At 31.9% G+C, this 25226-nt stretch overlaps 4 protein-coding genes across 4 annotated transcripts; 2 read left to right on the forward strand and 2 right to left on the reverse strand.

Moving 5' to 3' along the window:
- Window positions 1-568: 568 nt before the first annotated feature.
- LOC145094474 (clathrin interactor EPSIN 2-like) lies at window positions 569-4987 on the forward strand. Its single transcript, XM_079032658.1, has 12 exons — window positions 569-905; window positions 1582-1647; window positions 1731-1782; window positions 1890-1969; window positions 2057-2135; window positions 2219-2302; window positions 2395-2540; window positions 2656-2940; window positions 3029-3267; window positions 3345-3535; window positions 3603-4221; window positions 4297-4987. The coding sequence occupies exons 2-12, from the start codon at window positions 1613-1615 to the stop codon at window positions 4662-4664; spliced, it is 2178 nt and encodes a 725-aa protein (XP_078888784.1). The 5' UTR covers window positions 569-905; window positions 1582-1612; the 3' UTR covers window positions 4665-4987.
- Window positions 4988-8042: 3055 nt separating this feature from the next.
- LOC145094485 (Pentatricopeptide repeat (PPR) superfamily protein) lies at window positions 8043-12266 on the forward strand. Its single transcript, XM_079032664.1, has 12 exons — window positions 8043-8297; window positions 8707-8824; window positions 8908-9151; window positions 9252-9354; window positions 9986-10050; window positions 10173-10289; window positions 10376-10474; window positions 10574-10727; window positions 10818-10900; window positions 10998-11147; window positions 11233-11328; window positions 11941-12266. The coding sequence occupies exons 1-12, from the start codon at window positions 8264-8266 to the stop codon at window positions 12031-12033; spliced, it is 1356 nt and encodes a 451-aa protein (XP_078888790.1). The 5' UTR covers window positions 8043-8263; the 3' UTR covers window positions 12034-12266.
- Window positions 12267-13973: 1707 nt separating this feature from the next.
- LOC145094510 (uncharacterized) lies at window positions 13974-16842 on the reverse strand. The gene is made up of 10 exons (XM_079032677.1): window positions 16432-16842; window positions 15798-15892; window positions 15633-15690; window positions 15337-15531; window positions 15175-15254; window positions 15011-15093; window positions 14809-14860; window positions 14654-14722; window positions 14507-14593; window positions 13974-14417 (listed from the first exon to the last, which is right to left on the reverse strand). The coding sequence occupies exons 1-10, from the start codon at window positions 16547-16549 to the stop codon at window positions 14145-14147; spliced, it is 1110 nt and encodes a 369-aa protein (XP_078888803.1). The 5' UTR covers window positions 16550-16842; the 3' UTR covers window positions 13974-14144.
- A 4724-nt stretch (window positions 16843-21566) lies between these two features.
- LOC145094498 (2-isopropylmalate synthase A-like) lies at window positions 21567-24566 on the reverse strand. The gene is made up of 12 exons (XM_079032670.1): window positions 23840-24566; window positions 23469-23682; window positions 23311-23391; window positions 23127-23216; window positions 22942-23028; window positions 22770-22870; window positions 22626-22659; window positions 22464-22538; window positions 22294-22377; window positions 22090-22224; window positions 21866-22008; window positions 21567-21787 (listed from the first exon to the last, which is right to left on the reverse strand). The coding sequence occupies exons 1-12, from the start codon at window positions 24472-24474 to the stop codon at window positions 21691-21693; spliced, it is 1776 nt and encodes a 591-aa protein (XP_078888796.1). The 5' UTR covers window positions 24475-24566; the 3' UTR covers window positions 21567-21690.
- Between the last annotated feature and the right edge of the window lie 660 nt (window positions 24567-25226).

The following is a 25226-nucleotide window of genomic DNA, read 5'->3' on the forward strand; positions in this document are numbered from 1 at the left end:
TACCTAATTCCTTTAATCTATTTTGATTTTTACATCATTATTTAATTGCATGATCCATTAGACATAAACAATTGATTTACATAAACAAATTAATTTTTTAATACTGAATTAACATCATTTTCTTTTCCAACTTTAAACAATCTCTCCTCCTCCCTCCGCTCATATTAACTCGACACAGATTCAATGAAAACTGATCGAAAAAAAAGGACGGTGGGTGAGAAGGGTAGGGACTAGGGACACATATAAAAAGAAAAAGTTATCAACACACCAACGATAAATAGAGACAAATGAATTTTCGCTTACTGAGTTGATGATAATATGAGTGAGAGACACTAGGGATTATGTAATATTTAAAATAATAATAATAAATATTAAAATAAATTGATTATTTCAATAAATTTTATAGTTGAGCTAACATATTTAGTATCTAGAATCATACAAATATGACAAAATAATAAGCAATAAGGTTATATTTAGACATAAAAATAAATATATACACCACATGGATCGAACAAGAAAGACTTGGTACGTACCACCTAAAAAGTATAAAGAAAAAAGCGACTACTTACTATTCCTATTCTTCATCAAAATACTTCTTGTATCCCACAAATCTCTCCGTATAATTTCTTCATATCTCTCTCTCTCTCTCTCTCTCTCTCTCCCTAAATTGTTGCTTTGACAGACGCCATGATACAGTAGTACTACCCAATCCTCAATCGTTGATTTTGATTTTTTCAATCAGTTTCAACTTTCAACTCAAACGGTGGGGAATTCCTGCGTATCCGATTCCAATTTTGTTTTCTTTCTCCGTCTTCACCTCCATAATCCTCTGTTCTCATCGTCTCCGACAACTCACAACACCCGGATACCGTTATCTTCAGATCTGCCGCCTTCTGTTTGACCAGGTTTGATATATTTCACTTGCTTGGATCAGGATTGTTCCATTTCCATTGATTGATCCGCTACTTCTTTTAGATCTTGTTTTTTTCTTTGAATTTCTATGGAAATTGGGTAATTCTGATCATATATTTTGGATGTCGGTAGCTCATATACTATTGAGAATGTTGCAATTTCTTTTGATGAATGATTTGATCTATAATTATCCAGTCAATTCATCCGAATTGGGTTTTCGTCTTTGGCATTTCCCTCCAATAGAGTCTGTATAACGATTTTCTTTTGGCTGTGTTGTTCATCGTCAGGGTTTTGATAAAATTCTCCAGAAAATTGAGTGTCGGTTTGGGAGTCTATAATCAATCATTATGCTATAGCCCTATAGGTGTATACTTCAATGGTTTCGATTTAAAATTTCACGTTAGATTGCTTGTTTCATTTTCAAGCTTCATATAATTTAAGGAAACCTTCTTATACCTTGAACCCTACTCCAAGGTTTTAGGAAAACAGTCAACTTACCCATAGTAATTGTTGTAATCATAATTTATAATACTATTTACTTAGTCAATGATACACATTAACATGAGTATGAGCTTTATAATTCTCCTAAATGAACTCGTTTTTGCAAACTATTTTGAATCTCCTTAATTTTGATAAGTTCTCTTCTGATTTACCCTAAACCTGTTTCAGCTGAAGAGTATTTGCATCCTTCTTGGGGACAATGAAAAAGGCCTTTGATCAAACTGTCAGGGACATGTAAGTTCAATTTCTAATCCAATAGATTGTAATTAAATTTTTATACTCTCATAATGCTTGATCTTGTAATCGATTCCATGCAGTAAAAGAGGAGTCAACAAGAAAGTTCTTAAAGTCCCTTCAATTGAACAGAAGGTAACTTTCTTTCTATTTTTCTCTTTCCCCTTTTCAATTTATACATTTTGAATCATTTACCTCACATTATTAACATTTTAATCTTTGTTTTTTTGATGTTTTCCCAGGTTCTTGATGCTACTAGTAATGAGACATGGGGTCCTCATGGATCTCTTCTTGCTGATATTGCACTCGCTTCAAGAAACTAGTACAATACATTTCCTTTTTCCATTAAAAAAAACAAAAAATCAAATTCTTTTTTCCTCAAAAGATTCACACCTTTCATTATATGCAGTCATGAATACCAGATGATAATGTCTATAATCTGGAAGCGAGTTAATGACACTGGAAAAAACTGGCGCCATGTGTACAAGGTTAGTTTAGTCAATATGTAAAAAATCATATACCCAAATGATTTTCCTTTAATCTAATAGTGATTTTTTTTTGTGTTGACCAGGGTTTGACTGTTCTTGAATACTTGGTAGCAAACGGATCAGAACGTGTCATAGATGAGATTAAGGAACATTCTTACCAGATAACAGTGAGTAAACTTTTACTTTATCTTTTAAATTATGGGAAAAACTTTTATTTTTTTAATGATTATTAATTATATGTTCTTTTTTCTATGTTTAGACATTGTCTGAGTTTCAATATATTGATCATACTGGAAGAGATCAAGGGAACAATGTAAGGAAGAAGTCACAAAGCCTTGTGGCTTTAGTCAATGATAAAGAAAAATTACAGGAAGTTAGAGAGAAAGCTGCTGCCAACTGGGACAAGTGAGTTCTTTAAAGATTTAATTAACTCAAAAACTTTCCAAACATGAAAAAAGTAGAAACTTTTTATTATCTTTCTTTTACAAGAAATGTGACAACAAGAATGGAATCAAATCAGGTTTCACAAAACATCTGGAAGTGCAAAATACAGACCTGGATCATATCCAGGAGCAGGAGGCTATGAAGATGATAGATATGAAGGTCGATATGGAAGCAGAGATGATAATAGTAATAGTAATAATGGATATGGAAGAGAGAGAGAAAGAGAAAGAGAATGGGGTGATGATGAATATAACAGAGGTAGAAGAAGCTTTGATGCCGAAAACTATGGCAGAAGAAGTAGAAGCTCTGATAGAGAAAGGGAACAACGTGCTTATGATGATGAAGCCCATTATTCTTCAAGGTATCTATATCTATATATCTATATGTATATATGTATATTCTTTGTTTATGTGGGACCCATTGTGGTTATGTGTTTGTTTTTATTGCAGAGGAAGCAATGTGAAAGCTGATGATCAATCTCAGAGATCACCAGAAGGGGTACCTCCTAGTTATGAAGATGCTGTGGCTAATGGAGACCCAAAAACCTCACCTCCGCCAGTAACCACCACTCGTGAAACTGTTGCTCCACCGCCAGTAACTGCTGCACCACCACCACCTCCACCTGCAGCCACCATGAACACGGAGAATAACGGTTTTGATGAGTTTGATCCTCGTGGCTCTTTTCAAGGTGTGAATAATTTACTTTGAAAATATATTTGTAGTGATTTTTTTGTATCTGAATGTGTGGTTGTTTATGAACAACAGCAGCGGCAGCAGCACCGCCACCGCCGCCGCCAGTATCAGGTGGTGGTGACATGGATTTGTTTGGGGACCCGTTCTCGTTGAATTCGTTGGCTATTGTTCCTGTTACATATGAAACTTCTGACACAAACTCAAATCCTCCTTCTGGTCAAACATTTGTGGCATCATCTTCAACCTCCACTGTTTCTAGTCAGGTATTAGCCAAATTACTAAATTACCCTCTTGGGATACTTCTATTCAGCCATGGTGTTCTCTATGCAGGCATTTGAAGATCCATTTGGTGATGGTCCTTTTAGAGCTGTTCCTTCTACAGCTGGATTTTCAGCTCCTCCCCAGTCAGCATCCGCTGCCACTGTTGGTCAAAACGGTCAACCACCACCACCACCACAACCTGCCGCCCCGACACCAAACACTGTCAATAACTTTGGATATGGAAGCAGTTTTGACCAAAACACCGATATTCTAGCGGGTCTCCTGCCACCATCTGGACCTTTTCAGGGTCAACCACTAGAAAGTCAACCTCATGGTGGTGGTCAATTCGTGTCCCATGGTGGTCAAACCGCCACTCATGGTGGTTTTCCAGGTCAAATGAGCTCCGGTTTTCCTGGTTCTAATGGTCAACCGGCTAACTTTTACGGTGGTTATGAACCACAAGGCTCTTCAGCTCCACTTCCACCCGTGCCGCCAGTCACCGCCACACCTGCCGCCCAGTCAAACCCTTCAAGTTTCTATCAACAGCCACAGCCACAGCCAACAACCTTGAATTCTTCAACTGGTGCTCTTGCTTTAGTTCCTCAACAACCAGCAAAATTCGAAACAAAATCCACTGTTTGGGCTGATACATTAAACCGTGGCCTTGTTAATCTCAATATAGCCGGATGTAAGTTTTATAAACTTTTATTTAAAAAAAGAAAATTATATTATTAAATATAATATTAATAAATCTTTTTTGCAGCTAAAACGAACCCATTGTCTGACATTGGAGTTGACTTTGAAGCTTTAAATAGAAAGGAAAGGAGAATGGAGAAAACCAACACAACACCAATGGCTACTTCAAATGTAGCCATGGGTAAGGCCATGGGCTCCGGTTCGGGTATCGGTCGGGCTGGTATGGGTGCACTAAGACCCCAACCCAACCCCATGATGGGTCCAGGTCCAGGGGTGGGACCTGGTGCTGGTGGGTACCCAAACCCACCCATGGGTCAGTTCCAGATGCAACCTCCAACTGCCGGATATGCATCTGGAACTTACAACCCAATGATGGGTTTGGGTCGTGGTGGTGGTTATGGGCAACCACCACCATATGGTAGTGGCTATAGGTAAATTTCCGGTGAAGTTTAAGGTAAGAAGTGAGAGTGAGAACCTTCCGGAATCTATGACGCCCAAAACACACGTGAAAAAAGAAATGATTTGGGCCCGAAAGTTTTATTTGGGATGTGTAAAGATGGAAATGTTTTTTTTTTTTGTTAATGTATGATTGATTGTATGATGTAATATTGATTGATATTGTTAGATGTTGTGAAGGGTGTATACCAATACCATTGAGGAGGGAGATAAACATATGAACAAAATTTGTGTTTTGTTATTTGTTGAAGTTGAACCATGTATTGTCAATAAATACAAGGGAGGGAGAAGGACTTGCATTATTTGCTATAAAATGACAAATTATTTACTTTAGTTAAGCAATTTTGGAAGAAACCAATATTACAAATAATAGGAGTTCTACTTCTAGGTCTTGCAAAATAAAAACCCAAAAGTAGATTTTTAAAGCCCAGATATAGTTTTCATCACGTGACAAAGTATCTATTTATTTTTCTTAATAGTTATGGCTTGATTAATTTGGACGTTAGGAAATGCATGGTCCAAACTCCAAACATCTGCCATAAATGCCTAAAACATTGAAGGAGATATCCTAAGAACTTAGACGCTATAAGTTGCAACAAGTATATAAGTATTAAACTACTTAGTAATACAAATGAGTTTTGAGAGACTGCTGGAGACTAGGATAAGACAAAATACAGTAGTAGTTGAAAACCAATTTGACTTCATGTGTGGGAAGTTGATGACTGAGATGATCCACATACTTAGACGTCTTATATAGAAGTTTAAAGAAAGAAATAAAAGCCTCCAAATGGTGTTCATCGACAAGGAAAATGCATATGACAATGTTCCAAGGGAGATGATCTGGAGGATGTTAGAAGCCAAAAGGGTTTCAAGGTGTTATGCTAGGGCTATCTGTGACATGTAATGTCGGTCTATAACATTTGTCTAGACTTCATTTGTCAACACAAAGTTTTTTCCTATTGGAATTAGGCTCTATCAGGGTTCGACTCTTAGCTCTTACATCTTCACCCTAATTATGGACAAGGTATCTCACAAGATACATGAGAGGTACAATGGTGCATGGTTTTTGCTCACAATATTGTTTTGATCAAGGGGATTTGGATTGACCTTAATGGTAGGTTGGATACCTAGAATGGTAAATTGGAAGAAAATGGACTTAAGATTAACACAACTAATAATAATTATCTATGGTCCAATTTTAGTGGGGAGCAAAATGGCGAAGAGGTAGAAGTGTGTATCCGTGAACAAGTCCTACAACAAATGGAAGCTTTAAGTTTATAGGGTTTCACATTCATAAGGATGTAGGTGTTCATGATGATGTCACTTACTTTATAAAGGCATGATGGATAAAATGGAGAGTGACCAATAAAGCTTTGTGTAACAAGATGGTCCCGTTGAAACTTAAAGGGAAACTCTACAAGGTGAGTGTAAGGCCCGCTATGTTGTATGAATCTGGATGTTGGACAACTAAGAAAGAGCATGATAGGAAGATGGAGGTCACAAAAAAGAGGATGTTGAGGTGGATTTATGGTAAAATCTTGTTGGACCGGGTTCCAAGTAAACAATTGAAAACTCGTTAGGAGTGATGACAATTAACGAGAAATTATGAGAATGAAGATTGCGGTAGTTTGGACATGTATGTAGGAGTAAGAGAAAACTAATTGTTGCATTTATTAGGGTGAAGACCATTATTATGGACCGTGAGAGGAGGAGAGGAAGCTACGAAAAGACAATTAAGATTCGGACCTTTAAATTCAAAATTTAAAGTTAATAACAACAATCTCGTAAATTACATACCTGAGTCATGAGTCATAAGCACGAATGCGAGTCTTCCTTCATTACTAAAACACTAAAACTATCACAAGCAGCTTTACAAAAGAAGATACACATTACTATTTTCTAAACATTGATCTTCAAGCATGTTTAAAAACAAATTCGTTTATTATACTGTCATAATCAATATTTACAAGAAACTCATTCTCAATTGAAATCAAAGCCAAAAAGTTTAATCTCTTAAGACATGGTAGAACGCAAATAATATTTTAGATGTTTTAGTTGTGAAAAGTTTCTCTACGTTGATGCATCTGTAATGAGAACGGCCAAAAATGTTTTGCATGCTAGACAATAATTGGATAAATGTTTATCATTTTTAAGAAATTTAGTATTGTGTTACCTGTATTATATTCAATTAGAATTTTATGTAACAATTCCAATCTGTTGAATAAAATAGTCACAACGGATGTATGAGATATGACAATTTGTAAAAACTATTCTAAGATTTTTGCAACATGGGTTTAGTTTATCAGCATTCGATGACTTTAACTTTTCTAGTGTGAATAAGAAATAAAAATATCATTATATTGTTCGTATTGCCCAAACCTTTGCTCTAATGAACCGTAGCTTGATCAATTATGTGAATAAAATACACAATCCTCAATGATTTTTAGGTGAAAGTTCATGTACTAGTTTCAATGAATCAACATAACTCTCTTCAAAAGGTTCCATCGTTAAAAATTCTTTTAATATTTTTCTTAATGAACATCAAATTAAGTCCTTAAATAAAAGGTTATAGCTTGACACAATTCACAATCATCTCATACTACTCATTGCCTTGTCAATATGCATTGTTTCATATTGTAGTTGTATGCTTATGTTATTTACTTTAACCAAGAAATGATAGTATATATTCAAGCCGAATCTACAAAGTTCACTTTATATTTGTTTCTTCATACATGGTTCTACTATTTCAAAAATTTGAGTCGTTATTGTCTTCATACTTTTGACCCTACTTGACGCCCTTATAGTTGACAAAGGTTTTAAATTAAGATTCTTTTTTGGTAAAACATCTTTAAAAATTTCTATTTTTGTTGAATCAGTAATCTAAAAAAAATTATCGTTTTTTATAAGATTTTGTTATATATGACAACGTCAAGAGAATGATAACTGATAAGCGAATAAAGTGTTTCAAACTCTAATTGATATTTATAATATTTTAACAAAGTTAAATTTTAATTATCAATAAAATATAAATTAGATTAATAACATGAAACTATAATGCATTATTATTTTTATAAAATAAGTTTTTTAGTATTATTATACTAAAATAACATTTTAATCCGATGTCCCTTTGGATTTTAGTTTGAAAAACCACATAATTTTATAGCATAAATAATAATAATAATAATAATAATAAAAAAAAAAGCAAAACAAAACAAAACTTTATCCGAAATGATAGACATCAATATAGAACTTGTCAATGTCATCCAAATAATCGTACACTCACTGCTAAGATAGAGTTGTACGTTGTGCATCCAGACTTGTACACTCTCACATAAATGGGCTTTTTGCTTTAACTGGGTTGGAAGAAGTCTGTGCACAGGTGCCAGGTTTGTCGATTGCTGGACAAAGACCTTTCCATTTGTGTATTTCCGCAGTCTTTCGATACCAAAGTTGCAAACAAAACAAAAACAAACTCAAATCCAAATCTCTCTTCGCAATATCTGCAGAATATCAGCTGCTTTCTGTTATGAAATCCGCTGCCACTTTCAACTTTTAGCGATTCCCATCTCTTTCAACAGATGGTGATTGCAGCACCTCGGTTTATTTCCATCGGTAACCCCAAAAATACAAATCCCGTCTCTTTCAATACATGTAGATTTTACTGTGTAATCATTCGTATTCGTATGCTTTACTTACTAAAAACTTGAGGTCATTGTTTGAGGGCAGTTTGTATAACGAGTTATTTTCATGGATACATATTCGACCAATTCGATCGTATAAGGAATTCGTATGAACCCCGAAAGAAATCGTATAATTACTCAAATCTCGGGTTTAGTATCACATACGAAATCAAAGTTTATGTTTCTACGAAAACCTTCAACTGATTGTTTGGTCAAATTCTTTGATTTTTGCAATCAGGAACGATAATCTGTTTGAGCCCTATTTCCAATCAGCCTAGCTAGAAATGTTGTTCTTCCACAGATTATATTGATTTTGTAGGGTTTTTTTTGGTTGATTTTAGGTTCTTCATGTGGTGTTTGTCATTCTGAAGGCATTGGTTGCTCTACATCATATGGAGTCACTAGCAATTGGATTCGATCTCCTGAGATTACAAGAACTTGTGATAATTTAGAATCAAGGTTTATACTTTATTCATCTTTTGGCAACCCACAAAACTTAAAACAGTTATCTAAATTGGGTGTATGTCTATTAAAAAATCCAGATTCAGATACAAAAATCAGTTTCTTGGAGATGTTGGATTAAATTGGAGGCGAATTGGTCGAAAAAATTGCATGTCCAAAGTTTCAGTTGCTGCAGATTATCCTGATTCAGTCCCTGAATCATCATCATCATCATCAAGTTATGTTGCAAAAAATGGATATCATCCACTTGAAGAAATCAAAAATTGCAAAAGAGTTCGTGAAACTAAGCTTACAAGTGCAGAAATTGCAAAGACAACAATCGAGGTTCTTAAACTTAAACACATATTACTTATTGATGCATAAATCTTTCAAGTTTTGATTAGTTGATGATGAAAAAATTATGGTCTACTTTTGGTTGTTTTAGGGTAATAGTAGTGGATTGTTGATATTCCCTGGAACAATACACTCTGAACCACATGAACATATCTCATGGGTGGAATATCCATATGTGATTGATGATAGTGGAGGTTTGACATTCAAATCTTTATTTCATATACATTAAAAAGCTCAAAGCTTTATTCAATATATGTCAACTTTACTGATTTAGTTGAAATATATGAAAAAGTTCAAAGCTTTATTGAGTATACAAATATACACTAAAAAGTTGAAAAGCTTTATTTGCTATACAAAAAAAAAAGTTCAAATCTTTATTTGTTATGCATCAAAGTTTTCATAACTTTATTCGATATACATCCAAAACTTTAAAGATTTCTTTGTTGTATGTCAAAAAGTTCAAAGCTTTATTCAGTATACATCAAAATCCATAAAAGGTCTATTTGCTATAGATTAAAAAAATTCAAAGCTTTATTTGTTATACATCAAAAAGTTCAATGCTTTATATGATATACATAACAAAGTGGAAGGCTTTATTCGATATATACGAAAAACTTTTAAAGATTTATATATTATATTCCAAAAAGTTCAAATCTTTATTAAATCCACAAAATAAAAAGCTTCAAATCTTTATTCATCATACATCAAGAAGTTCAAAGCTTTATTCAATACACACACTAAGTAGTGGTAACAAGTTATTTTTTCTGCATATTTCTTTAATATAAATCATAAATCCATGTTTTTAATGTCCTCTATTTTCTTCAGATATATACTTTAAGGTTCCAGATGATGCAAACATAATGCAAGATCCTGAAGCAAGAAACCCTGTGGTAACAACTTTCTAGACTCTTAACTCTTAACTACCAATTTCACCTTAATCATCTTAGCTTACAATTTATCACATTTTGATTAATACTTAAGAATTAAGACAATTCTTTTTATTTATTTTCAGAATGTTTTAATTGGAATGGATCTTCCAGTTTTTGAGAATCAAATGTTATCTCTCCCTGAAAGTCATATTTCTGATACTTCTCTTGATGACATTCTTTTCTTTGAAGACTATTATGAGGTATTTTTTATCCTACTTTCTTTTTTATTATCTTTTTTTAAAAGTACATTACTACAATTTCTCTGTTTATTATTTATTATTATTAGGATGAGGTTCCAGATATGTTGGGTGGATTTATGGAATGGGGTATACCAATTGATTCTGCTGGGGTCCACCCAATTTATTTTGCTAAGTGTTTGACAAAGGTGATACAAATACAATCAAATATCAATAGTAGAGCTAAATATTTATCATTTTATCTTTTTGTTCTTGGAAGCTTTTTATAAAATTTGGGTGCCTTTTAGGCTTCTAACATGGAATATTCTAGAAGGATGGATCATCCTTCAAATGGGGTTTCTGTTTTGGGATGCTTAAGTCCTGCTTTTGTTGATGAAGAGTTGTATTTAAGAAGACTCTTTCGTGTTGAACAAAGGGATACATATGATGAGAATTGGGAAGGTAAAAAAGTAAAAAAAAAAATGGAGCTTTAAAGTTTAAACATATAACTTATGAGTTATCATATAATTATATTTTTTATTTTATGTGCAGATGAAGATGTAAACTGGAGTGCCTCACTTTTTTACAGATTGGAGATTATGAAAATCGAGTTGTTCTCTGTGTATGGTGTTCAGGTATGCATATAAATCTTGCTTTACTAACATTTAAAAAAAAAAAAAAAAGTCTACATTTTCAATTTTATGGAACTGTTTTTATATATATTTTTTACAGTCGGTAATAAATTTGAAAGATTTTAGAGATGCTGAGGCTGATATTCTTGTACACTCGATTCATGAGATTGTTGAAAACTTGAATGAGAACACAATGAACTCTAATCTTGCACTTAGAGCTTTATGTAAAAAGAATGGATTTCATGTTGAGGTAATACCTTTTTTTTTTCTTGGATTTATTTGTCAATTGTGATTATTTATTTATTTTGAATATCTGGTTTTTGTTTACTTTATAGGAAGCAAATATAATTGGTGTTGATAGTCTTGGCATTGATGTTAGAGTTTGCATTGGCCATGAAGTGAGAACCCATCGTTTCCCCTTCAAAATTCGGGTAATAATTCATCATACATTCGCTAAAATAAGCCGGATTTTGGCTAACATGACCCGGTTTCTCAAAGATTCATGTCATTAGGTCTTCATGTCTCTCTAAATGAAGTAAATGGGATGGGACCCCATGATTTTTCTTTTTCTTTTTACGCCATATAAATACAACCTATGGCTAAAATGAGCCGGATCTTGGAAGATTCATTCGATTAGATGCTTTAAGTGAATGTAACCCATGATTAATCTTTTAATTTTACATCATATAAATATATGACCTATGGCTAAAATGAGCCGGATCTTAGCTAAAATGAGCTGGATCTTGGAAGATTCATTCGATTAGATGCTTTAAGTGAATGTAACCCATGATTAATCTTTTAATTTTACATCATATAAATATATGACCTATGGCTAAAATGAGCCGGATCTTAGCTAAAATGAGCTGGATCTTGGAAGATTCATTCGATTAGATGCTTTAAGTGAATGTGACCCATGATTGTTCTTTTAATTTTGCATCATATTTAAATATATGGCCTATGGCTAAAATGAACCGGATTATGCTAAAATGAGCTGGATCATGTAAGATTCATTTGGTTTTTTGTTTCTATTTATTTATTTACAGGTGACATCAGAAACGGGTGCAGAAAAACAGATCCAACAACTTTTGTTTCCAAGAGCAAGGCGCAAGAGGCTAACAAGGAAACAAATTGATTGAAAGTTGTAAGAAAGTCCAAAGAATAAACACATCCTAGGGTTCATGATAGATTTAAGATTAGATTGAAAAATAAAGAAACGAATAATGAAAAATGTTGTTGAACACTTGATTTGTGATGCTAAGTTTCTTTAATAAGTAAGTAGTCATAGTTTAGTATTAAGAGACTGATGGTTGTATGCTGCCTATGTTGTTTCAAGAGAAAGTAAAGCAAAATCATATTTGATTAAAGATAATGTTGTTCTTTAATTGTTAAGAGACCAAATGCACCATAATTTTTTTCCCAAATTGCTCATAAAATCTCATCCCCATATCATGTGTGTGAAAGTATTTTGGAGGAGAATACATTTGAAGAAAATGGTTCATAATTCAATATGGAGATAAAAGATTAGGTACTCATCTCACCAAATCTTATGCCACATCTTATTATTGTAATTTATGGGCTTGATAAACTAATTATAAAGCTCATACTTTTATTTAATTGAATTCGTTGGTTAATATGGTACATGAATAAACTCTAGGCCAAATTTAAATGGCACTTGATTTGGATATCTTTTGAAAATAGTATTCAAACTTCAAGCAACACACAAATAAAACTATAATTTATTATTTTAACAAGAACTTTTAATGTGAAGGAATAAATATCAATTATAAATAAATAAAGTATAAACTAGTTAATTTATTAGCAGGGTCAATTTTTGAAAGGATGTAATATTGCACGATGGAATACAATTAAAAGATGAGTGACATTGCATTGATGTGGATGACCTAAGTATCTATCTATCTTATATATTTATTTTAAACTTCATATTTTAGTTTTATAAATGATGAGATCTAAAATATATTCTTACTACTTTTATCTAACGAGAATATATTATTTAAAATAAGGAATGTTAAAGCATGTTGTCGTTCTAAATAAAAAAGAGATTAAATAAACAAAGATAAAACTTAAATATGTTGTTATTATATTATTATAAGCTTAAAAACCACTCATATTGGATAAACGTTATATTACAACCTCTATATGCAAATGCAGGTCAAACATGTAATGTCTCTCTTTTTGTTCTAACAAAAACCACTTATATATAATATCGAAAAAACCACTATATTTATGAAAAAATAGGGGTCGCGATAGAATTTTTTGAAGATATGAATGATTTTTGTAGAATAAAAAATAGACATTACCTGTTTGGCATGTATTTGCAGGTAATAGTGGTTGCCATAGAATTTTTATAAAAAACGAATGATTTTTTAGAACAATTTAAATTGGATGGTTCAACTGGAAAAATATCAAAATATAGTAGTTTTTTCGTTATCATCCCTCTAAAATTATTAGTTTGTTTTGAATTCACTGTCAAATGAACTTTTTTATTACCCTTCGGACACAAAATTATACATCAACACAAGAAACTTTCTATTAACTTGAAACCATATTAAAGGTTATGTGTAACCTCAAAATTAAAACTTAAAAGAAGTACAAATTTAACCTTTTTTTTCAAAAAAAATAAAACTTAACTTTTTATTTACTTTTGTATCTTAAAATTATAAATGCCCAAAAAATAGTTGATTTTTGGACCAAAAAAAAATAAAAAATAAAAAATAAAAAAAAAATTCAATGAATGAACACCTATACTTTATCATTGTAATACCTTATTAATGGTTTTGTACATTGAGGATTTACCAAAAAAAGTTCAAAAACAATTGTGCAAATCTTACAAAACACAAAAAATCGACGAATTCCAATTTGATGAACTTAAGAGCATTTCATATTAATTCTCTTGTTAGATTTTAAATATGTGATAAGTCGAACCAAATTAAACTTGTTTATATAATTACTTTGTTTATTTCATTCTTATATAGTTGAAATTTTATTCCATCCTATCAAACCTACCCATAGTTTACACTCTTAACCCTAAAACTCCACAAACCATAAGGTGAAATGCTAATAAAAAGAATAGCTTTTAACCAAAAAGCCAAATACTTATGGAGAGTTTACAAGACAAAAGATAAGAACATCAATTAAGCTTTCCTTAAATTCATTTATAAAATTATACTATTAGTATTGCTAATCATCAAAATGCATTTTTCTTTTTTTGTAAGAATAACCTCCAAGATCAAATCTTCTTGATCTGTGTATTGCTTCCCGTTTTTCTTTCACTTGTGGAAGCAGACACATCCTTGTTACTGTTACTGCTACTGTTACTACTACTGCTACCAATAGCTACGTATGATTTATTTGAACTCAAACCACCAACTTCTTCATCTAAATATCTACTTCTTTCTTCCACTTCATCAACAACTTCTCCATGGTTTTCTTTATCAAACCCTGAATAAACAACAAGCCCAACAGCAACAGCAGCAAACGCCACAAAATACATCCAATCCACCTAAGTCAAAGTCAAAAGTCAAAGTCAACAATATCTCCAAATTAGAACTTAAAATATTCTAAAATCGATATTTTTATTTTTTTACAAACCTTTTCATGGTATGCAAAGATACGAATCAAAACTGACCACATGTCGGATGTCAATAAAGACAGATTTAGCATTGTCGATCCACTCATCTGAAATCATCAAATTTTCAACAAACATACGATAAGGGGCAAAAAGGTAATTCTGTATACCTTCAGCAAAACAGGGACTCCCGAGTAAAATAGAAACATTGCTGCTGCAAATCCCGTGTAAGGAAGCAACTAAAAGTCAAACAAACAAACATGTCATTCATTATAACGAGGGCATTTTCGTCTTTTTCAGAGAGAGAGAGAGAGAGAGAGATTACAGCTCCTGAAGACCAATGGATGGATTTGAGTTCCTCGCGTTCAAGTATGCTTCTATTGACATTGTTAAAGACAACAAAAGCAAAAGGGCAAAATGTTTTTAATTTCTTTATATTTATAGTATTTGGGAATATTGTTATGATTTGGTATTAGATTTTGCAAATTATAAAAGCCCTAATTGAACACAAAATGAAAGTAGGATACATTTGAATACCACTAATAATAGCACCAAATAACCCCAACATAGCCATGAGTTCAATTCTATCAGCAGTTTTCACAAAGAACTCCTGCATAACTCCAAATTGAACCATTAACCAAAATGACAAAATTGCCCTTTGACCAAAAAGGTTAAACGACAAGAAGATTACCTCGCTGACATTGCTGACAGCATAAAGAGTAGCCCCTGCAACCACTAGAAAGTCGCCCTTGATAGGGCTACTTCCGCTTTCTAAAATTATACAAAAATACAAATTAAAAAAACAACAATTGATTATATAAATGTATTATTTTGGTAATTTCAATATACTCACGTGATCGATCTGCTGCATGAACATCTGAAAAGATAACAAGAACAAGACCAGCAATACAAATGGAAACACCTGCAATTTTCTTGAATCTGTATTTTGTCTTTAGGAAAAGCCACGTCAGCATGATCACAGAAGGAATTGACCAACAATCGAGTAACATTATGCTTGTTATAGATGTGTATTGATACGCCTTCACCACTGTTTATAATAAAAAAAAGTCAACACCTTTTTTTTGTTCTTTTTCTGTATCGAGTATAAAAGAAACATTCGAAATCATATATTATAGGCTTATAGCTTACCTAGATAATTTGCCTCTACATCTACAAGTCCAAGAAGTAAATAGTAATACCATTTAGCCTACAAAAGTATATAAAAAGAAAACATAATTAGATAGAAACAAAGATTAATAAAGTCATAAAGTATGAAGTGAGAAGAAAATACAGATTGAAGATAAAAGAAAAAACCTTAAGCCCACTTTTCCTGTATATTAGTATTCCTCCATAAACGATTGCCAACATCACATAGTTGGCTAAAGATTGTGAAGTAGGTGCGTTGATTCCTAAGTTACAAAAAAAAATAGTAAAATTAGAAAATATATGAACTTTTACAAGACAATATAGAGAAAATAACATTAGATTTGGCAAAAAAACGTGTGATTTTGGATAGAAAGTGGCAAGAATGATGTTCTTTTCTCCAAAATAGGTTGTTCTTGCAAATTAGATAATGTATTTTTGGCATTTTTCACAATTGGGATGCTTAATTTTCAATAAGAAGCAACTTATGGTGCTTGAATACTCAAAAAGAGTAAAGACTAAAGCAAAGTGAATTACAACTTACAGCATCAAATACCATGACTTTTAAAATATGATAAAATAAAGATAAAAACACTTTCTTGGACTATTTTAAAACCAATAAAGGAGTCGAGAATAGAGAACGAAAACCCCCTTTTCGTTAGAATTAAATATTATTAGCTTTATGGGAGATTAATCTTATAACACTATGTCACTATTACAGGTAGTTTGACTGGTTTCAGGAAGATCAATTTTGTTTCCATTAATGGAAAATCCCCCAAAAACAAATGAAATGCGAAAAACAAACCTCTTCTAGCAAGCTCCGACGATGAAAATCCAGTTGAGGTGATAAGAAGAGAGAGAATCTGTCCCAATACAAGACCTACCACTGTCTTCTTCGCTAAAACTTCCTTCAAATTCGCCATAATTGAATTGAAAAACTCTTACCCTTTTCCAGAATTTAGGAAAAAGGTTAATCATACACTCGAATCGAGAATACCCAGAAACCCAATAGAGCTCTACTTGCGATTCGTTTGGGTACAGAAATCTTTATATGGAACGAGTGAGTGAAAAAATCGCTCCCAACTTTAGGATTTGAAGTGGGTAGGTTTGGAAAATGAAGAACTCTTGAAGTTATCAAAGAAATTTGATTGCTTTGATACAAAGAAGCAAGTCAAACTCAATGATTTGATACTTTAATAGTGTATAAGAATACGAGTGACAGAGTTTGAAACGAAAGAGACCTTCTATATAAAGAATCAACGGCTGTAAAGAAGTCCAAAAGCCTTTAGGACAAATGGGGAACATAAAAACGATATTTCATCGTTCTTTTAATCATTTCTTTTCAATTCTTTAAGCAAATGTTGACAAAATAAATATATTATATAAGTTTGCCTTATAACTTATAAAGCCGAACAACAAATATCCTAATTTCCAAATTAAATTGTAAATTTTAGCATTTTAAGTTTAAAATTATAGATGTTAGAATCAATGTCCGGATTCAAATGTGACTAACACTATCCAAACTCGAATTTCATTAAGACATTATATTTAAGGATAAGAAATTAAAGATTACTTTAAAAATGAATCAAGTGAACATATTTATTATAAACAAAACCTAGTAGATATTGCTCAACATATTTAATGTTAGGTATTACATAATATATATACATAATGTATCACAATTTATATATCACATAATATATAGTGACAAATATGTCATGTTATCATATAATATAGGTTACATAACATATACAATAGTTAGATGAAAAGTCAACAATCAACTAATTAAACAAAAAGAGTTTAATGCAATATGTATTCAAGTACGAAAGAAATACAAACACGGCAAATATATTTAATATACTGATTATAGTAAGTAACGAATTACAAGATTGATGCCTCTAAAATACACTGTTCATATACAAAAAATATTCGGAGAAAGGATACATGAGTGTGACACTCATGTATTATACGAGTTAATTTAAAAGAAAATTAAATATTAAATTCTAAACATTTGAGAAGATTGAATATACGAAAAATGAGAAAAATATTGAATTATTAAAATTAAAGTATTTTTCTCTTTTAAATTTAAACAAATAATTTAGATAAATAAATAAAGGAAACTAATTAGACTTTAATTTATGAATTTTAAAATTAGAAGTTAATTCATTAATGAAATTGATATGCATTTACTATTATATTTAAAAATTATATGGAATTTAATGAAATGAAAAAAAACCAAAGTTCTAAAAAGTTCATCATGGCACCGCCATGACGTGCTATGGCTCCAAGGCTTGTGTCTGTCGTCAAGCTTTACCAAAACACCGCCTTTAACTCATATATGTGTATAAAATATAATAATAATTGAAAATACATATACATATATTAATTATATACAAAATTGCCGCATTTAGTCATGCCTTATAAATGACGTGGCTCGCCAAGGCTTGGAAAAGCTTGAGGTTTGACATTGTTGTCAAGTTACGCCTTACGTTATTTAGAACCTTGGGAAAACCATAAAATGATATGTGGAAAAAATTAATTTAAAATAACTGTAAAATGACATGTGACAAAATGAATGAGAGTGTGACGTGTGACAAAAATATATTTATTTATTAAAATAGATTTGAAATATTAATCATAGGAATAAATATATATTGAAAATAATATATATTATATAGATAGTATCACTTCTCAAAAAATATATATTATTCAAATTCAAAATATATTAATTACCGAATTTTTGTATCCAAATTTGAATGTTATTAGTAGTATTTTTTTTAATTACTTGGGAAATTTATGTTTTCTAACTTGTATTCAAGATGATCAATAATATATCTTATGTTGCAATAAGTCCCTTATTTTTAATGCAAAATCTCATCAAACTGTATGTTTAGTTATTTCTAATTAGGGGTGTAAGTGAGACAAACCAATTCGCGAGAAACTCGAGACCGACTCGGAAAATACTCGAAATCGACTCGACCTTAATCGAGCCGAGCTCGAGCTCGAGCTACTCGAGTACCTTATCGAGCCGAGCTCGAGTACAAAAATACTCAGCTCGTAAGGCTCGCGAGCTTAGTGTAATTTACATATATGTCATTTCTTTATAATTGTTCATTTATAAGATATATGTCATTTCTTTATAATTATTCATTTATGACATATATGGTTGATGCTATATTGATATTAGGTGATTAATAGTGATTTTTTTGGTAGTTTGGATAGGGCTAGCAATTCTCGACACGACCCGCGACACGACACGAAATAAATGGGTTTGGGTTGAGTTTTTCAACCCGCCAACCCGCTAACCCGTCAACCCGCCAACCCGTTTATTAAACGGGTCATATATGGGTTTCTCAATAAATAAACGGATTGACCCGCCAACCCGTTTATATTCTTAATAAAAAAAATTATTATATTTTTAAATGTATTTATGTATCAAGTATTAATATTTAATAGGTATTATATAATATATACAATTTATTCATAGACCATTTGATTGTTTTGACATTATTACTCGTGGTGGATGGTCTAAGGTTATAAGTCGTAACCTATAAGACTAAGTTTTTTAACATGTTTCTATGAATGTTTTTAATTTTCATTTGGATGTTTAAGACTTAAATATCTAAAATTTAGACCCATGAACCCAAATCTGACCCATGAACCCGCCAACTTGTGAACCCGTATAAATAAATGGGTTGGTGGGTCATATATGAGTTTAAGTTCCAAACCCGCCAACCCGTGACCTGTATATTTAAATGGGTCGTGTTTGGGTTGGCATATTTTGACCCGCCAACCCGCGACACGCCAACCCGAACACGACACGATTGTCAGGCCTAAGTTTGGACATTTACATGTAGAATGTTTAATATTTTCTACTCAATTTAGTGATTTTGAGTTTTTTAAATATTAGTCGAGCCGAGCCGAGCCGAGCTGAGCTCGAGACTGTCGAGTATTTCACGAGCCCGAGCTCGAGCTTAAAATCAAGGCTCGAGTCGAGTTCGAGCCGAGTTTCGAGCTCGAATATTTTAGTCGAGCCGAGCTTTGAGTTTGGTAGTATTCGTCTCGACTCGGCTCGTTTACACCCCTATTTCTAATTATGGTTTTTATTTTTTATATAAAACCTTCAAAATTATAGCTATAATCATCAACTTAAAAGAAGCTAAACCTAAATAGATTATTGATGAACACTATGAATAAATGTTTTTTTTTAACGGCACCCTAAAAAAGTGTTTGGTATGTAGATAATAGCAAAAAGATGGGTCAAAAAGCATCCACTTTTTGTAAAAGGCACAAATGCAAATGTGTGTGGCGGAGTGAGAGGGGGTTGGTGGCATGAGTTAGGGAAGAACAAAGACTAAAAAAGAAGCAAGCATGACCTCATTTTGTGGTGGACACACTGAGAGATATATTTTAAAACAAAATCAATGTTTAACATGTAAAATTGGTAAACTCATAAATAAATTTAATTTTAATACTCTCATGGATATTGGAATAAAAAATGATGGGCGATATAGGACTTTCAATACAGTATAAAACCAAATCCTATAAATTCTAAGAAACCTTTGTAATTGCTTTTCCAATATAAGGTTCAAATTTTAAATCTGTCCTGTGGTCCATGGTATCAACATTTATTAGCAAAATATGGGTTTTGTGGAGGGTTGAGGATTCAAATCTTAATCGTAACAAAATATATAGATTTACGAGTAAAATAGTAGGTATGTGAATTAGTAGTTAAAATAATATCAACAACTATTTTTTTTTCTCAAAAATATGTCTTATGAAATTATATGTTTATCTATTTACAATATTACAAGATACTCATATTCATACATTAATATTCAAAATCAATTATGTATGTGGATCTTTACAATAGAACAAAATATCACAGGTAGTGGTATGAGTATTTCGCAAGCCTATAAAAAGAGAGATATCGCTACGAAACGATAAAAAACACTAAAACAATACCGTTTTGAGCATTTTCTAATAGAATACTCATTTTGTAGGTTCTAAATTTAGGAGAGATATCGCTACATAATGTTTACAACTTTATATTAAACTTTTATTTATTATAAACTCTTATATTACACCGATCTTACACCTAGTAAATAAATAAATAAAAGTGAGAATTTTTCCATTCGAAATACTTTTTGCAGAATCAAACAAGTAGTGGTCTAGGTTGGCATATCCTTTCTTTTTCAACTTTAAATTCACCTTTTTATGGCGTCAATATACTACTTTTTCGCATTAGATACAAATAACCAAAAATAGTAATTATTTTTAGTACTCTTTCCTGAATATTGAAGGTACAAAATAGTTACAACACCACATGTAAATTCCACCATAGAAGTGACTGTAACAAAACTTCAACAACAATCTGGCATAAATTGATTCTAACTTTAATTTTCTATTTTTGTTTTTTTAAATAATACAACATATCACAAAAAACCGGTTATTACAATATAAAGATGCCGATTTAGACCCAACTTTATTCAATTGGCTTGATTTTCAAATAATAACAATAAACTTTAAAACACAAATCCAAATAAGGGGTTGTTTGGCCATATATGAACTTTTAAGATCTGAATTTTAAGAGATGAGGAACAGTGAGATGAAAAAGAAGATAGTCGTGTGAAATAAAAAGTGAAGGAAAAAGATTTATTGAAAAATTATGATATTTTTAGAACACGGTTTTTTTTATTTATATACAACTTTTAAAAATTCAGCTACTGCTGAACAATTAAGAGGCAAAAATTAAGAGGCTATCAGACATTCTAAATCTAAAAAACTAAGAGTTATTAATTCAAAATTAAAAGGCAGAACCCCTAAATGCATTGAATTAGATCATTTTCAAGGGGAAAAAAAAAGAATCATTTAATAACTTTCTATGCATTTTTTTTAGAAAGTTTAGACAACACCAGTGGCATCAAAACACAACAGAGCTGAACAAATCCAAAATTCTCAAATTTATGTCACAATTATTTAAAAACAAAAAACCGCGAATGAAAGCCCTAATTACTACAAGAAAACAAACATTACACACCCCCAATTATATAAAATTATACTTTCATTTTGATTGCATTTTCAACCCTAACATCTTGTTAAGAGCTCCAACATATGCTCTCACACTTGATATCACAATATCCATTGATGCCCCTGTTCCACTATCAAACAAAAAAAAACAATTATATAACTTTTTTTTTTATTTTTCTAAAAACAGATATAATATATTATATACATACCTATATGATCTTGCATTCGTTCCTCCAGTTAAATGAGTTGTTGTCTGATTGTTTTCTTCATTAATTACAACACGTGTGCTTGCAATTGCATCAATTCCTGCTGTAACTGCTGACATTGAGTACTCCAACAGCTTCACAGGCGTCTGTAAAAAAAAAAAAAAAAAATCATAATTTTAAATCCAAAATGACCATTTTACCCTTACAAAAAGATTTATGATTTGAACCTTGACAATGAGATCAACTGCTTTATAAGCTGCATCAACAGGCCCTGTTCCAGTTGAACAAGCAATGTGTTCTTTTCCTTCACTGTCTATTAACTTAACTGTTGCTGTTGATAAACCAAGGGTCCCACATGTAACCTGTCAATTTATTATAAAAATATTTATATATATTTTTAATTGGAAAATGAAAATGAAAATGAAAAATACCTGAACATCTCCAAACTTCCAAACAATTTGGGGCTGGAATACTTCATCTGATACCAATGCTACTAAATCATCATCAGTTATAACCTAAAAACATAATAATTTTATTAGGTTTTTTAGAAATTAATATAATCTTGGATACAATAAAAAAAAAAGTTTTTAGTTTTTAGTACCTTTTTCATTTCAGCTACGGATTTAAATCGCCAAAAAAGATCATTAAGTTCTTTTCCATCAATGTCATAACCAAGCTGAAGAGAAAATAGAATAAATATTTAATTCATAACAATTAAATAATTGGTTGCTTAATTTAAAAAATAAAAAATCAATGAGTTTACCTCAAAAAGTTTAGATTTCAAAGCATGGCGTCCACTGTACAATATTTAAAAATCATTATCTTGTATAAAGAATTTAATATATTCAAGGAACCAAAATAACAAAAAATAAATAAATAACTTGTTATAATAAGAATATGAATATACCTGAGTTTTCCAAGTGTAAGACCAGATTCATTAGATCTGTAAAGTCCAATATCTTCAGGAGACATGATTTCATATGTGTTTCTGTTCTTTAGCATTCCATCCTACAAAGGGTATATTTGGTATTATAAGTTAATTGAAAAAACTTTTACTTTTCAATGTAAATTGTTGCAACCTGATGGATTCCACTCTCATGAGCAAAAGCATTAGCACCAACAATAGCTTTATGTGGTTGCACCATTAGTCCACTGTATTCTTCCACCTATACATATATCAAGATTTATATAATGTTATAATTATAAATTATAAACTTATAATAAGTATATTACAAGGAAAGTATAAATAAATATATAATAATACCATTTTGCTAGCCATGACAATATGTCTTGTATTAATGCCAGTATACAAACCACCCAATAACTCTCCTTTGCATTTTAGAGTCATTACAACCTAAATTCAATAAAAGAAAAGAAAAAGAGAGAGACCCATTATTTAAATAACTTTCAATTTGTTAAAAAATGGAGACTTGAACTTGATTGTATACCTCTTCCAAAGAAGCATTACCAGCTCTTTCTCCAATTCCATTGATTGTTACTTCTAATTGTCTTGCACCTGAATAAGCCCCCTGGAATCCAAATAGATTAGGATATGAATTGAACTTTATAAGAAAAACATAAAGATTGTATAAGATTAGTAGATTACCTCTAGAGTATTAGCAGTTGAAAGCCCTAAATCATTCTGGCAATGAGTAGAGATGATGACATTCTCGATTCCAGGGGTGTTGGCTTTTATGTCGGCGATGAGTTGCCCAAATTCACGAGGCCAGTTATAGCCCACTGTATCAGGAATGTTGAGAGTAGTTGCTCCTGCTTTAATAACTTCACCCAAGATCTCATATAGAAATTCTCTTTCTGATCTGTTCATAGACATAAAACGAATCTATAGTTGTTATCAATTAACCCTAATCATGACAGGTTCAGAAGAATCAGAGAAAGGGAATAATTGGGGCAAAATCCTGATGATTTTGATTCTGATTGTTCCAATATAACAATGAGGGATGAATGATAATGTACCTTCCAGCATCTTCAGGGCTAAATTCAACGTCATTACAGCCCAAACTTCTAGCATATGCAACCATACTTCTGGCTTTTTCAATCACTTGTTCTTTTGACATCTTTAGCTTATACTGCATGTGGATCTCACTCGTTGCAATGAAGGTATGTATCCGCGGGAACTTAGCATGTTTAACAGCCTCCCATGACTTATCAATATCATTCTTATTGCATCTCGCTAAGCCACAAATGACAGGGATATGGCCACCCTCTTCGGCGCCGACATTTCCGACCTCCTTTGCAATTAGCTTAACGGCTTCTAGGTCTGCTTCGGAGGAAGCAGGGAATCCTGCTTCAATAATGTCAACGCCGAGTTTGGCAAGTTGACGAGCAATATCGAGCTTTTCCTTGGTGGTCATGGTGGCGCCGGGGGATTGTTCTCCGTCTCGGAGAGTTGTATCGAAGATGCGGACATAGTTTGGGTCTGAAATGTGGTGAGGGATGTAGTCCGGGCGGCGGGAGCAGAGGATTGCGAATGATTTGTGGGGTTGGGTTATTGAGGGTTTGAAATAGAATAGAGTGCGGATTCGATTGGTGGAGGAGGGGTTGGTGGTCGGAGAGAAGAAGCTTGGGATGTGCGAGAGAGACGCCGCCATGGCTATGGTGGAGACAGAGCTCTGGACGTGGGTGAGGGATGAAGTTTTAAAAAGGGTTATTTGAAGCAGTCAACCTCAACCACAACATGACTTCCCATTTCACCAAACATTCATATATGAACAAAATATTTTCATAATAGAAAAATTCCTAATATTATTAAATATTGTATAAAATGGAAATAAATTTATAAATTATGTACACTTGCCATAACATACTTAAAATTTAAAATATTTTTATTAGTTGAACTTTTATAAAAAAATCAATAATAAAGCGTTTAAAGGGTCATCACTCATTGATTATTGATGCTACAAATTAAAAGGTTAGAGTGTAGCCTTGTTACCTAAAAACTTTTAGATTCCTAAAATGACTTTTTTTTATATAGTGAAGGAATAAAAACAAAATCAAACACTTGAACTAGTAAGCATCATAATATGGGGAATATACTTAAATACCACGAAGTTAAATTTTAAATGATATAAGAGGCTAATAATAATTCTTAAAAAAGTACAAAAAATATATGAATGTAAGAACTTGCTAATTTTCATTTTTCCTCTCAAGCTTGATCTTTTTGAACTTTTGTAAATGATGGTCTCTTTAATAGTCTCATAAGTGAAATATAACATCTAAGGTTTGTTTTATTATTATTATTAATTTTTAAAGCTTTTCTAACCTTTTGTGTCTACAAATGGACATATATTTTAACTTGAATATTGTTTGTTTTTTAGAAGACCGTACACATCAAAACGCATGC

The sequence above is a fragment of the Lactuca serriola genome, chromosome 1, assembly GCF_051521515.1.
Source record: "Lactuca serriola cultivar US96UC23 chromosome 1, Lser_US96UC23_V15, whole genome shotgun sequence".
Taxonomy (NCBI): Eukaryota; Viridiplantae; Streptophyta; class Magnoliopsida; order Asterales; family Asteraceae; genus Lactuca; species Lactuca serriola.

Excerpts from the sequence above, each read along its gene's own strand:
- LOC145094474 (XM_079032658.1), top strand. The coding sequence starts at position 1,613 with ATGAAAAAGGCCTTTGATCAAACTGTCAGGGACAT. Across the intron at positions 1,783-1,889 it reads TCCCTTCAATTGAACAGAAG|GTTCTTGATGCTACTAGTAA; the intron begins GTAACTTTCTTT and ends ATGTTTTCCCAG. Across the intron at positions 2,136-2,218 it reads ACTGGCGCCATGTGTACAAG|GGTTTGACTGTTCTTGAATA; the intron begins GTTAGTTTAGTC and ends TGTGTTGACCAG.
- LOC145094485 (XM_079032664.1), top strand. The coding sequence starts at position 8,264 with ATGGTGATTGCAGCACCTCGGTTTATTTCCATCG. Across the intron at positions 8,825-8,907 it reads TGTGATAATTTAGAATCAAG|ATTCAGATACAAAAATCAGT; the intron begins GTTTATACTTTA and ends TAAAAAATCCAG. Across the intron at positions 9,355-9,985 it reads TGTGATTGATGATAGTGGAG|ATATATACTTTAAGGTTCCA; the intron begins GTTTGACATTCA and ends TATTTTCTTCAG.
- LOC145094510 (XM_079032677.1), bottom strand. The coding sequence starts at position 16,549 with ATGGCGAATTTGAAGGAAGTTTTAGCGAAGAAGACAGTGGTAGGTCTT. Across the intron at positions 14,861-15,010 it reads ATTATTAGTGGTATTCAAAT|AAGCATACTTGAACGCGAGG; the intron begins GTATCCTACTTT and ends CAATGTCAATAG. Across the intron at positions 14,594-14,653 it reads GAGTCCCTGTTTTGCTGAAG|ATGAGTGGATCGACAATGCT; the intron begins GTATACAGAATT and ends TGATGATTTCAG.
- LOC145094498 (XM_079032670.1), bottom strand. The coding sequence starts at position 24,474 with ATGGCGGCGTCTCTCTCGCACATCCCAAGCTTCTTCTCTCCGACCACC. Across the intron at positions 23,392-23,468 it reads CAACTGCTAATACTCTAGAG|GGGGCTTATTCAGGTGCAAG; the intron begins GTAATCTACTAA and ends TTTGGATTCCAG. Across the intron at positions 22,660-22,769 it reads CTTACACTTGGAAAACTCAG|TGGACGCCATGCTTTGAAAT; the intron begins GTATATTCATAT and ends AATATTGTACAG.